Source organism: Mirounga angustirostris, unplaced genomic scaffold (genome assembly GCF_029215605.1).
Source record: "Mirounga angustirostris isolate CCGP_5_RB_7025 unplaced genomic scaffold, mMirAng1.0.hap1 SCAF_1, whole genome shotgun sequence".
Classification (NCBI taxonomy): Eukaryota; Metazoa; Chordata; class Mammalia; order Carnivora; family Phocidae; genus Mirounga; species Mirounga angustirostris.
The window spans coordinates 18,947,874-18,962,405 of record NW_026991709.1 but is presented as its reverse complement, the minus strand read 5'-3'; the positions used below and the strand labels follow the sequence as shown (position 1 = coordinate 18,962,405).

The 14,532-nt window shown below is 38.6% G+C and overlaps 1 protein-coding gene and 1 pseudogene across 1 annotated transcript in view; both read left to right on the top strand.

Annotated features, from left to right (window-relative positions):
* The window catches only part of JAM2 (junctional adhesion molecule 2), a 61,846-nt gene extending 52,092 nt beyond the window's left edge, over positions 1-9,754 (top strand). The window contains exons 7-10 of the mRNA XM_045902625.3: positions 1,787-1,894; positions 3,670-3,685; positions 6,353-6,395; positions 8,023-9,754. Of these exons, the coding sequence (XP_045758581.1) occupies positions 1,787-1,894; positions 3,670-3,685; positions 6,353-6,395; positions 8,023-8,055 (200 nt within the window). The 3' untranslated portion in view covers positions 8,056-9,754. The remainder of the gene's footprint in view (positions 1-1,786; positions 1,895-3,669; positions 3,686-6,352; positions 6,396-8,022) is intronic.
* Positions 9,755-9,901: 147 nt separating this feature from the next.
* On the top strand, positions 9,902-14,123 carry LOC123863270 (ubiquitin-conjugating enzyme E2 D3-like; annotated as a pseudogene).
* Positions 14,124-14,532: the final 409 nt, after the last annotated feature.

Below are 14,532 nucleotides of genomic sequence, written 5' to 3'. Positions count from 1 at the left end.
TAGATATCTAAAATTATTGTTGAGAAAGTGCTACCTAATATTTTCTTCAAATTAATCACACGTTAATTAATACTTGCTTTTAAAAACAAGAACCCTTTTATTATGCTAAGCGAAATAAATCAATCAGAGAAAGACACATATCATATGATCTCACTAATATGAGGAATTTGAGAAACAAGACAGAGGATCATAGGGGAAAGGAGGGAAAAATGAAACAAGATGAAACCAGAGAGGGAGACAAACCATAAGAGACTCTTAATCTCAGAGGGTTGCTGGAGTAGTGGGGGGTGGGAGGGATGGGGTGGCTGGGTGATGGACATTGGGGAGGGTATGTGCTATGGTGAGCGCTGTGAATTGTGTAAGACTGATGAATCACAGACCTGTACCTCTGAAACAAATAATACATTGTATGTTAAAAAAAAAAAAAAAAGAGATAGTAGGAAGGGAAAAATGAAGGGGGAGAAATTAGAGGGAGAGATGAACCATGAGAGACTATGGACTCCGAGAAACAAAATGAGGGTTTTAGAGGGGAGAGGGGTGGGGGGATGGGTTAGGCCGGTGATGGGTATTAAAGAGGGCACGTTCTGCATGGAGCACTGGGTGTTACACACAAACAATGAATCATGGAACACTACATCAAAAACTAATGATGTAATGCATGGTGATTAACATAATATAATAAAATTAAATTAAAAAAAAAAACAAGAACCCTTTGAGGAATTGTTCCTTTAAAAAGTATAGGTAATTTATATATTAATCAATACATAGGAAGTATCCAAATGACAGAAGGGTGTGGCTCATGAAATCCTGAAGGACAAGCTGGAGAAATGTGACCCAGGTTAAATATTTAGATGGATGGATTCACACAGTTGGATCCCATACCCAGAGGGTGTAATAAATTCTATTATATGAAGGGAGGTACGTAATAGCCTGTTCCATAGTTCTTTCCCTAACAAAGTCATAGTCATCATTTTAATTAATGATTTGAATGAGGATATTTTTTGATGCTGTTCCCAATTACATAAATATTGATCTTGGAAGGTTCATAATCTAATTCTTGGACAACAGAATCAGTATCTGAGAAAACCTCGCAGGTTGGTAACATGGTAGTGATTTCAAACTTGGGTCCAAAAAATCCAGTTGTATTAGGTTAGAGGAAAGATGACCTAATAGCAACGGGAAAAAGTCTTGGGGAGTTTAGTTAATTTTAAACTTAATGGGATGACAGTTTAATGGCATATGTGTATGTGAGTGTGTATGTGTATATAAGTACACACACACAAGCCCAATTAAATTCAAGAAAGATGTTTCTGACTCTTACTTTATAGAACAAGAGTCACATGGCTTTCTTTGGGGCTGAATGAGTTTTCCGTTATCGGTAAAATTGACACAGATGATGGTGTAGAAGAATTTTGAGTAGAATTGGGGGTGTGTGGTAGTTGAATACTTGACCTCACTGAACTTTGAAGATCACTTCCAATCTGATATTTAATCCTTTGAAGTATTATCTCCCCAAGTGAATGCAAGGGAATGCCATACACGTTATTTCTGAATCATGGAACTTCTTTCAATTTAAGATTCTTGCAAAACTTAATTCCGTTAATATTTTCAATCTGCTTTGAACCTTGTCCTGGAATGAATCAGTTGAACAGGCTTCAGCAGCATGAAACTATCCATGTTTATGGTATAGCTGCCAAGGGGAGCTTATTTGAATTTTTTCAATTTAATAACTACATCTGTCCATTTATTTGACCCAAATTCATGCCTGGTTTATTTTGCCTTCCAGATGATCTCAATGTGAGTGGCATCATAGCGGCCGTGGTGGTTGTGGCCTCAGTGATTTCTGTTTGTGGCCTTGGCGTGTGCTATGCTCAGAGGAAAGGCTACTTTTCAAGTAAGTGAGTTTCACCCTTCTTCACTGGACAACCTCCTGTGGATATAGAGTTTTCTTACAAGACCTTGTTTCTCCTAATTAGCTCTAACAAACTCTCGAGAGTATTTTTCCTTGCTTTTTCTGCAGTAGAAAATGTCTCAAGTGACATGTAGGTGAGTTATGAAGCACCTTGGCAAACAGAGGGAGAAAAGGCAGAGCTTCCTCAAGTCAACATTCAGGAAACACCACAGACTATGGGAGAGGCACCGTGGGATGGCATAATGGGGTGATACTGACGGATAGTCAACGTACATGGAATTTATAATATATTGACATGTATTTAAGAGCCCTTTAAGTCAGGAATTATATATCTCAAGATGTAAATTGATTTCCAGTTTTATCATAAGTCCCATTGAAATAAATCAGTGGAATATTTTATCAGTGTAGAACAGTGGAATGTTGAATGTCAACTTTAGCACAACTGTATAGAGCATTGTTCAATAAAAACTAGAAACCAATAGTATTACAGTTGCTTCTGGACAAAGTTTTTAATTCTTTGAGTTTAGACCTCTTATAACTCCAAACCCCCATTTGATGATAAAATACGTTTGATATGAATGAGATGAAAAAATAATGATGTTTTATTCTCTTAATGTATTTCTTTACTCCCAGTCTTTAAAATTATCTGAGAGCTCAAAAGCTGCAGAACTCCATAGAGTCCATTGGGAATAGTGTACAAAGCAGAATGTTTTCATAGAATAGTAAATCAGTTTATAGCATAAGCAAGTTTTAGACCCATTGTTTTACAGTGAACATTAATTTTAGAATTTAGGTTTAAAAAAACATACTAACATAAAACTTAACCTATAAATAGATATTCACTGTCATGAAATGTTTCCATGGCATTGTTTCAAGAATATTCCCTATAATTAAGAATAGCTGCTCTGTGAATTAATAGCTCTTTTCTTTGATGCTCCAGTCTTAGTCTAGTGTAAATGTAACTTTATGAATGGAATCCAGCTGAGGCCCCCTGCTGGTCACTAGTGAAAGTACAGACAGATAAGATTACTTATGCAAAATTCTTGTCATCCTTATCTCTACTTGCAAAGAGTATCTGTCTTGAGTATTTTTATCGGAGACTTGGTAAGTACATTTTTCTTAAAATACTGAATTAATTAAAGATTTTACTTGGGTAATAGGAACTCATTAGTGAAGAATATTACTCCCATCCTCAGCTGGCAGAAAATCTATCCAAGGGGATCATTTTCTTGAACTTGATTTCAGACAGGAGTTGGCAAACTATGACCAGTGGACCAAATCCAGCCTGCCACCTGTTTTTCTGTGGCCCACAAGCTAAGAATGGCTTTTACAAATGAACATTTACAATCTGTTTGATAATAAGGAACACTAACTTTGAATCCCAGTTAAGAGAAATGTTATCCCCTGTCAACAAAAGAATTCTATTTTTCCAATTAATAGACCTATACTAAAGGCTTTGATTATTATTATTATATTTTGAATTTTATTAATAACAATTTTTGGAAACTTGGTCTCTCTTATTATATAAGTACCTACTTAATATCCTCAATTCTACCTCTTGGCCCACAAAGCCTAAATATTTGCCTTGTGGCTCTTTACAGAAAATAGTTTGCCAACCCTTGATTTAGAAAGTACAAATATCACCAAGAGAGAAACAAGACTGAGTAAAAGAAATTAAGCCTACACTTGCTTTTATATGAATATGTATCATACCATATTAACTCTTGCATTAATGATATACACTTATTCTTTTGTAGAAGAGACCTCGTTCCAGTAAGTATACTTTTCTTAAATGCATGCCTTTCCCCCACCTCACCTAATTTTCTGTTGATCATCTGTTTAAAGTCAAACATGGAAAGTTGGGTTATTTGTGAAGGTTTTATCCCTATGGGAAGTGACTCAGATTCATCAAGAAATACATCCCACTTCATGCCTCATGCTTACCTGTTAATGTTGTTTAATTACCTAGAGAAGACATATAGTCACTAATTTGACTCTGTAGGCACTTCCATAGTACTACTTTAAAAAATATATTTGCTGTATTTTGCTAAATTAAAAATTTTCGAATAAAATTTTACTGAACAGCCATTTTCACATTGAAATGAATACTTATTTTGTGCCCAACACTTCCTAGGGAGTGGTAGTACAGCAGTGAACAAAACGGGCCACCCAGCTCTCTGCCTCATGGAGCTTATATAGAGAAAGGTGGAAAGTAAAAACACTTAGGTAAACTCTACAGTATGTCAGACTGTAATAAGTATTGTGGAGAAAACTAAAGTGGGTAAGAGAATAGAGAATGCATAGGGTAGGAGTGGAGATCGTCCTTTAGGGTGGTTAGGTGGTTCATTCACAGTGATGTTTGAGAAGGACCTGAAGGAGCACAAAGAGCAAATTAGGCAGATACCCATGAGAAGAGCATTCAAGCAGAAGAGAAAGAACAGATGGAAAGGTCTAGAGGCCACGCACACCTGGAGTAAGTATCTGAGGCACGTTGAGGGGATTGGTGTGGCTGAAACTGAGTGAGGACAATGGAGAGAAGGGAAGAGTGCACAAAAGTAGTGGAGGCCAGATTACATGGAGCGCCTTCTAGGCAGTGGTGAGGAGTTTGACTTTGATTCTGAGTAAGATGGGAAGTCATTGGAAGGCTTTGAGTCAGGGAGTAATATCTTGTTACTTAATTCTTCGAAGCTCACATTCACTGCTCTGTTAAGAATCATCTATAAGGTAGCAAAGAGTGGAGGAAGCAGGGAGACCAGTTAGAAAACTACTCAATAATTATCCAGCCAAGAGAAAATGGTAGCTGGTTCCAAAGTGATGGTGTTGGAGATGTGAAGTGATAGGATTCTGGATACATTTTGAACAAGTTACTGATTGGTTGGATGTGGATGTGGGAGAAAAAGAGAAAAATCAAAGATAGCTCCACGGCTATGGGAAGAAAGATGTTACCAATTACTGAAATGTGTAAGACTTTGGGAGGAGCAGGTTTGGGAGCATTAGGTGGGAAGGTCTGGAATATTTGGGAATTTTAATATTTGAGATGCCAATTAGGCTTCCAAGTAGAGATAATTAGTAGATAACAAGATATATAAACGTGGAGTTTGGGGAAATAACTAGGATTAGCAATTTAGGAATCATTGATGTATGAGATCACCAAGTTTAGTAGATAACAAGATATATAAACGTGGAGTTTGGGGAAATAACTAGGATTAGCAATTTAGGAATCACTGGTGTATGAGATCACCAAGTTTATGTGCATGATTTGTGACTGTCCTTCCGGTGTACATGGAAATAGCAGACCCAATGTGGGGCAATGGGCATTCCTCTCTACTCTCAGCTGCCTTAGCTGCCATTGATTTCCTGTTCCTAGACTTCCTGCTCAACCCTGTTCACTGTGTCTAATCCTATCCCAGTACAAGTCCAAAATGAGCTCCAAGTTATCAGGACTAGCAGTAGCAAAGGGGGAGAGTTCAGAAAACAGGGCTGCCTGATGCTATAGCCATCCACATCCCACCCCAGGCAATTGTGAAGACTTCCACCTTTATTGAGGAAGATGGAAAGTAATTGGAGGGTTTTGAGCAGAAGAGAGCATCACTACCATGGGGAAGATTATTCTTTTCTTTAATCACATTGTCTCTTAGGTAGGTAGGAATCTGGGAGGCAGTATCTTTACTCCTAGACACATCTCCTGCCATTTGTCAAATCCATGGCCCTTAAAATTTGTTGGATAATGAATTGGATGTTATATTAATTTGCTAGGACTGTGGTCACAAAGTGCCACAGATGAGTAGCTTAAACAGAAATTCATTTTCTTACAGTTCTGGAGGCTGCAAGTCCAGATCAAGATGATAGCAGGGTTGGTTCCTTCTGAGGGCTGTGAGGGAAGATCTGTTCCAAGCCTCTCTCTGCTTGGCTTGTACATGATCTTCTCTCTGTCTTCACATTGTCTTCCCTGTGCCTGTGTCTGTCTCCACATTTACTCTTCCTATAAGGCCAGCAGTCATATTGGATTGGGGTCCACCTAATGACCTCATTTTAATTTAATTTAAAGACCTTATCTCCAAATATGGTCACATTTTGAGGTATTGGTAGTTGGAACTTTAGCATGAATTGTTGGGGAAGACACAGTTCAGCCTATAACAGACGATTAGAACCTCAGTTACCATGTAAAACTTTCTTTCCGTGGGGAAAAAAAAATGAATTTTGATTATAGTGTTCAAGTTTTCAAAGTGCTAAATGCTAAAAAGTTGCTAAGTTAAAAGCAAGTCTCTGTTTGCACATTCCAGAGAAATCTTTAGCCCCAGGCTACAATGAGATACGTAGGGCTTCACAGGCTGTTACTTTGTTATGTGGCTTTCTCTGTGGAATATTGTCTATAAATATAAGAAATTCAGTTAGGCTTGCTGGCATGTTTTAATATTGTCTTTTATATTCCACAAACAGGAAGAGTAGTTCTGCATCTAAAGCCACCACAATGAGTGAAAATGTGAGTATTTTTAAAGCACATTTATAGATCAGATGTGTTTAGGAAATAGGGCAGGGGAAATGAAATGATTGTACAGAAAGTGATGGATTTTCACTTTTAATACACTTTGTGCGAGGGTCTACGACTGGTCTTCAGAAGGAGGTGAGTGACTGTTAGCTTCCATCCTCTGTCTGGAATGGTATGATAAAGTTGCATTTGTAGAGCAATGGGGCTTTGCCTACCATTCTTTTTCTCATGGTGTTTGCTATCATTAGCTTCCTTAGCATCATTAGGTCTGGTGTTATCAGCTCCATTTCATAGATGAGAAAATTAAGACCCAAGTTCTCACAGGATCATAGTGGTGGGGCTGGATCCAGGCACCTGGATTCCTGTCAGCTTGCCCAAGCAGATGGCTTCCCCCAGATCTTTGATTCCAAGACTCTCCTTTGGTTATTCAGAGAACTTGGAAAGTTTAGGAATATGGAATATCCTCTGCTATTGCCGAAAGGAATATTTCAGAACTCCCTGAAGGGATACAATAATTATCCAATTCAGATGGTTTAGGCAACATAATTTGGACCCTTGTGTACTTTTGCATTTGTGAACTCTACAGTGAAGCAGTAAATACCATCGTTGCTCAGATTTTGTAGCTCTTTGGATGGATATTCAACCTTCTGGATTTTTTTTTTCAGGAATATGAGAGGTAAGGGAGGAAGGTTTCCAGTGTTTTGGGAGGTCTAAGCCCTTTCTTGAGAAATGGAACACTGGTTCTCTGACCTCCTTGGCACTCAGTGGCAAGGATTCTCTTAGATTTCCTATGTAAAGCTCGGGGGAGGCAGTGGACACTGATATTTTAAACACTTGAGTGACTCTAATGGACACTAAATTTAAGACCCATTTATTGTCCCATAGACTTTTTTTTTTCTGTCAAAATTTGATTTTTTTTAAATTGTCTACTCCAGAATCTCTCACAGAAGTCATTTGATTTTGTAGTTTACTGTACCACGATCGTATTAAATTCTTTCATTAGCAGATAAGCAATGTGTAACTCTGTCATATTTGTTCCTACAATTTATAGAAAACACTCCTTAAATGTGGAACAAAGTAATCTCATCCTTCCAAACAGTAGGAGACACTTTGTGGCTGAGTCAGAAGAGCAGAAACCTCTTATTTTTTCATTGTCTTCCTCTTGGTTGCCCTCATCCACTGAGAGGTCAAGCCTTCCATTCTGGTTTTGCCCTAGAGCACAATTTCTCAGTCCTGGCATTATTGACAATTTCTCATCATTCTTATGTTGTAATTTCCCTTTTGAATTCTTATATAATGAATTCTTACAATTTTGCATAGTTTCCTTTTGGGGGAGCTGTACCGTGCATGATAGGATGCTGAGCGGGAGCATACCCCAAGCAGATAAGATTTCTTCCACTCTAATTCCCACTCCGACTTCTTTACTCTTTAGGCAAAGTTTCAGAGAACTTGTCTCCTAGTATTTATTTAATTCCCCATAAAATAGATTTAGTTAACTATATGTTGGTTTTTACCTATCAATTCTCATAGCGCATGTAGCTTTATACTGATAAAATTTATATATTTCTTTAAATATGAATTAATACATTATACTTAAACTTGTTTTTTTCCCTTTTCCTAGGATTTCAAGCATACAAAATCCTTTATAATTTAAAAGAATTCCACCTTTGAGATACGCCAAAACCACAGTTGTTACACAAGTTATTAAAAGATTATAAAACTCTGCTTTGTCTTACATTTGCAAAGAGGTACATGAGGAGATGAATTTGGTATTTCGTGATAATTTTTATGATCGTTAAATTACTTGAAATTGTTATTTTAAACAAATAGTTCTGTCAGCACCTAAATAAAATCCAGTCTGGCTTTTTGCCTCTGGACTAAGTTAAAAGAATCACAAAACTTTGTAAGATTCTGGGGTTTATGAAATGTTAAATGTCCTAACTCCTAGAGAAACTTACTAAAATATATGATACTGATTGTGAAATTAATCCACAGAGCATGAAAATACAAACTGTGTGCACCCTCTGTGCAGGAGTCTGATTTAGAGGGTTCAGAAACTACTGATAGACGCTTAAGGAACCTCTAGTCTCATTTCTACCAGAATCCTCTTTTCTCCCCTAATACAATCCTTACTCCGCTGCTCATTTGTCACTAATCTATTCACAGAAGGGAGGTAGGAGGAGTGGGTCTTATTCCCAAGGATTTGCACTTTGTGTTTATTTTTATTTCTGGGGAACCAAAAGCAACATGAAGAAAAATACCTAATGACCAGAGCTCTCTCCCTTGGCATGTGTCATTGATTTTTTCCATTAAACATAATTTTGAGAGTCAAACACAAACCCAAGTGTCTTATTTCACTTGAGTTGTTTTTTGCTCTTTCCTTCCTCTAAGACCCCTTTGAAGAGGATCAGGGACCTTGATCTCAGAACTCATCACTGGACCCTCCACACATAACCTTGCAGATACCTTTCTCTGCATGTTGGTGACTTCATATTGATTTTCAAATGATTTTCTGTGCAAACCATGCAGTGAAATTCTGGGCTGGGCCGAGTGCCTTGCTGGCCAATCCTGCTTACTGCAGAGCCGGGGATGTAGAGAGGAGAAGGGGCTGTGCCCTACACCTGTGCCCTGCTTGATACATAGAAGACAGGAGAAACGCTGGCTGAAATGAAAAATCGGTCTCATCATCTGGTTTCTCCACTGATTAATTCTAACGGGGTCCAAGCTAGTGTTAGAGTGAAAATTCTAATGATCCGTGTAATAGTAAGAGCAACGAGACTGTTAAAAAAGCATAATCTTCTATAACTTAGTGTGATTATTCAATTCATGTAAAATATGGGTAATAAAATATGGATAGGGCATTTCTAGTTCTGGGCAAATCTGGATGAAAAGGTTACTCACGAACTTTGTCAACTTTGAACATGGTTAAGCTGCTTTTAAAGGAGTCCATTCTTTTTTCCCCTCGGACAAAGCAAGTCCCAGGATTTACTGGACAAACGGCTTAAGCACTAGCATGTACCTGGACACCACACCAGGTCCCTGGGAAGATGCCTATTGTCAGACTATACCTTGCGCCCCACTTGTCTGGGGCACTGGGTGCTTCTCACCAGACTCCTTCCAACATTTTCTATAAAGGGCCAGATACTACATATTTTAAGCCATACTGGCCTGTTACAACTACTCAACTCTGCCTTTGCATCACAAAAGCAGGCATAGACAATAATAAACAAATGGCATGCTTGTGTTCCAATAAAACTTTATTTATAAAAACAGCAGGCACAGACAGGATTTGGCTCCCATACATGGTTTCCCAACTCTGGTGGTGAAGCATGAGAAAAACACCTGTCTATAAACTTTTGCAAAAATTAAGCTAAATGATGCTCATGCTTTGATTTGCTCTGGTATGTGGAATGCTTTCTCCTTGCATTGCCAAGTGTCAAGAGTATATGTGAGTCTCAAAGTTGGCCCTTCACAGGGTGCCTTGGTGGCTCAGTTGGTTAAGTGTCCGACTCTTGATCTCAGCTCAAGTCTTGATCTCAGGGTTGTGAATTCGGGCCCTGCATTGGGTTCCTTGCTGGGCTTGGAGCCTACTTAAAGGAAAAAAAAGATGGCTCCCCAGGCATACGTACCATCACATAAGATCAATTTCTTCAATTTAAATGACACAAATCCATATTGTGGGGAAAAATACATAGTGCCTTAGCTTTACTAACAGATGAAAGCTTCTGATCCACTTGGCTAGAGGATTCATCTTATAAAGTATTAACATATAACACTTTCTTTGAGTTAAATATGTATTGTACATTATCTTAATATATTGTATGTAGCTAAGTAGAAATCACTGTGTGGAGAATGTCTTCTCCCACACAAAGGATATAATATAATATTGTGCTCAATATTATATCCACTTGTGTCTGGACTTGTGTTTTCCATTTGCTTTTGAGGGACTTGAATATTAACAATTGGTAAAACCCCATTATAATTCATAGAGCATTTTGATTTTATTTTCCTGCAGTGAAATTGTGTTGTATAAGGATTAGGGCTCTGAAATGTCTAAGACGAAGTTTTATTTTAATTATCATTGTTGCTTTTGTAACTAGATTTAATTTATTTTTAGTTGGAGGTTTAACCTAACTAAATGTGGAACAATTGTTTTTTTAGTACAACTTTGCAAAGAACTTCCTTCATCTCACGAGTGGTTTTGTTTGATTAAAGGCTACATTAATAAAAAAACTTGTTCAACTTTTTAGGCCCATTTAACTGGTGCAGGGCAAGAGTCACCCACCTATTGTTCAGCAAAACCCAGCAAACTACCCCCTCTTACCATCTGTAGCTACAAGGCTAGCTCTTTAGCTGCTTAAGATTAGAATCTCATCATCTTTATCTGGATGCCTGCCAGCCTCTCAAATGCTGACAAAAATGCTCTGCAAAGAAAAAGTCTAAACTATTTGAACATTTTATATATGTCCGGTGGGAGCAGATGGAGGGGAGGGTGTATACAATCTCATTCATCTCAACGGTATTATATATCATGAGGCACCTGGGTAGCTCAGTCAGTTAAGCACCTGACTCTTGATTTCAGCTCAGGTCATGATCTCAGGGGCGTGGAGCCTGCTCCAGATTCTCTCTCTCCCTCTCTCTTTCTCGCTTAAATAAATATATATTTTTTAAAAATAAAGCTGGTCATGTCATCATTAGCAGGCAAGGAATCTGAGACTCAGAGTCAGTCCACCAAGTTCATGGAGCTAAGTGAGGACTCACGGACCCAGGTCCATCTGATGCAGGATGTTCACACAAGGTGTTTTATTTAGCTCCTTTTAAATTTAAATTTACATTCCTTTTAAATTCTTAAGTTCTCCTCTTGTGCCACACCTTCCCTTCACCCTTAGTAACCTCTGGCAAGTGGACCCCTCCCTAGGCTCACAGCTCGTAACATTGTTCCGTCTTCCCTGTCCCCACAACCCAGGCTCAGTGCTGTGGGGGGCCGTTCTGTTCTCAGCCACTATCCCCTCACCACGGATGCCCAAATCTCTAATCTCAGTATTATTTTTTTTTAATATTGAAGCTAACCGTGATGAATACGTTTAAATTCTAGCACTCGTACCCTTCCTGTCTCTACATCTGCCCATCTTCTACCTCCCCTTATTCATCCACTCCACCCTGCACTGGCTCATTCCAGGATTGTCACTGCTGTCCTTTTCACCTCAGGCCTTTGTTACTATCTCAAGTTTTATCTTCTGGGACCTTCCTCCCTCAAATACTCTCTCTTCTTAGTCATGACTTCTAGAGCAAGGTCAGTCCCCTTCTCCCTTTTCTCCCTTCCCCTTGCTAAAAATCTTCCGCTTTTTCCCCTAAGGGCTAAATTCCTTAGCCCGGAGTTCAAGGCTTCCCCCGCCCCCTCACATACACGTCTCGTCCTATAGTCACAACCTACCTATCTAGCCAAATGTTCCACTGTTCTACTTTGGTTGCCTTATGCACCCGTCAAACTGAACAAGGGTCATTTTATTTCAAGAATGCAATGTTTTCCTCCCCTGGAATGCTGATTCTCCTGATCAAGAAAATTGGGAAAATCTATTTACTATTTGAGGGACAGCTCAAATTTCACCTCTATGAGGCTTTCCCTCATTCCTCCTGCTGGAAGAAGTTTCTTCTTTGAGTCTCCATAGCACTTGGCTGATTTTTTTTATGGCAATTACTGGTTTTTATTTCATAATACGCTATGCATGTATTAAACAGTATCTGATGTGTAGTTGGTATCTAATAAATGCTGAATGAATTTTTAAAAACCAAGAGCACTTGTGAAAGGGCAACTAATAAAATTTCTCCACAGATTTAGATTATTAATAAAGTATTACATTCTGCAATGTTATTATAATTCAGTTCATTTATTATGCAAAGTGACACAAATTATTGCTCCATGAATTAAAGCTGGACAGAAACTGTTTCCCTCTTCTCCCACTCCTTTGTTATTAGGCATCCATTTCCACACAGTTCTTAAAAAGATCTTAAGATACTTTTCCAACCTTCAAATTTTGTTAAAATTTAATTTTCCATCCTTTGTTTCTTGTTTCCAGTTTTCCATCCTAATTTTCCACCCTTTGTTCTATGAGAGTTTGGGACACTTTTAGGAGTAATAACTGGTCAGGAAATTCAAAGTAAAAGGTACATTTTTATTTGTTGATGATACTGTTTAAAAAGAGACAACATACTCTAGTGTCGTGCGCGTGAGCCTCGTAGGGCCGGGGAGGCACCAGCTGCCGCGCGGGGAGGAGGCCGAGGCCGCAGCTCGAGGGAGGCCCCGGCCCCTCTGCGCCTGTGTCTGGCAGAGCCGGTGGGAGACGAAGAGACAATCCTTCCCTGCCGCCCGGATAATCAAGAGTTTTGGCCAGACCTTTGAGCACACACCGAGAGAGTGAGGAGCCAGACAAAAAGCACAGACTATGGCGCTGAAACGGATTAATAAGGAACTTAGTGATCTGGCCCGTGACCCTCCAGCACAATGTTCTGCAGGTCCAGCTGGGGATGATATGTTTCATTGGCAAGCCACAATTATGGGACCTAATGACAGCCCATATCAAGGCGGTGTATTCTTTTTGACAATTCATTTTCCCACAGACTACCCCTTCAAACCATAAGGTTGCATTTACAACAAGAATTTATCATCCAAATATTAACAGTAATGGCAGCATTTGTCTTGATATTCTAAGATCACAATGGTCTCCTGCTTTAACTATTTCTGAAGTTCTTTTATCCATTTGTTCACTGCTATGTGATCCAAACCCAGATGACCCCCTAGAGCCAGAGATTGCATGGATCTATAAAACAGACAGAGATAAGTACAACAGAATATCTCGGGAATGGACTCAGAAGTATGCCATGTGATGCTACCTTAAAGTCAGAATAACCCGCATTACAGCTGGAATAAACTTTAAATCACTGTTCCTTTTTTGATTTTCTTATCCGGCTGTTCCCCTATCAGACCTCATCTTTTTTAATTTTATTTTTTGTTTACCTCCCTCCATTCATTCACATGCTCATCTGAGAAGACTTAAGTTCTTCCAGCTTTGGACAGTAACTGCTTTTAGAAACTGTAAAGTAGTTACAAGAGAACAGTTGCCCAAGATTCAGAATTTTTTTAAAAATGGAGCATGTGTATTATGTGGCCTATGTCTTCCCTCTAACTTGGTTATGAGACTAAAACCATTCCTCACTGCTCTAACATGCTGAAGAAATCATCTCAGGGGGAGGGAGATGGATGCTCAGTTGTCACATCAAAGGAAGCAGCATTATTCTAGCATCCAGTCTTTTTTTAAGGCTTCCACTATTAGAGATTTGAGGTTACATGATATACTTTATGCTCATAACTGATGTGGCTGGAGAATTGGTATTGAATTTATAGCATCAGCAGAACAGAAAATGTGACGTATTTTATGCATGTCAATAAAGGAATGACCTGTTCTTGTTCTACAGAGAATGGAAATTGGAAGTCAAACACCTTTTGTATTCCAAGATAGGGTCTCAAACATTTTGTAATTCTCATTTAAATTGTTAGGAGGCTTGGAGCTATTAGTTAATCTATCTTCCAATACACTGTTTAATATAGCACTGAATAAATGATGCAAGTTGTCAATGGATGAGTAATCAACTAATAGCTCTGCTAGTAATTGATATATTTTCCTTCAATAAAGTTGCATAAACCAAAAAAAAAAAAAAAGAGAGAGACAACATACTCTAAAATGGAGACATTTGTGCTAAGTCCAAATCATCAAACCAAAACTTTAATACCAAACTTTACAGTTTCAACCTCTCCCAGGAGTGGTATCTAAAACCAGTCAATCTGGAATTGCCTGGTCAGACTAGTGAGGTAACCTGCCCGATAGACCCCTCCAGTCCCCTAAAGGAAGGTGACCTTGCCACAGCCAATCCACTCTGCTTGTAACTTACTTGTCCCACCCCCTTCTGCGTATAAAAGTCATTTTGTATAGCTCTTCAGGGCACTTTTCTATTTTAGACTGGATGCTCCCTGATTCATAAATTGTCAAATAAAGCCACTAAGGTCTTTAAGATTTCCTCAGTTGAATTTCGTTTAACACTTTCTATTTACTCTTGTTTATGACCTTTAAAAATA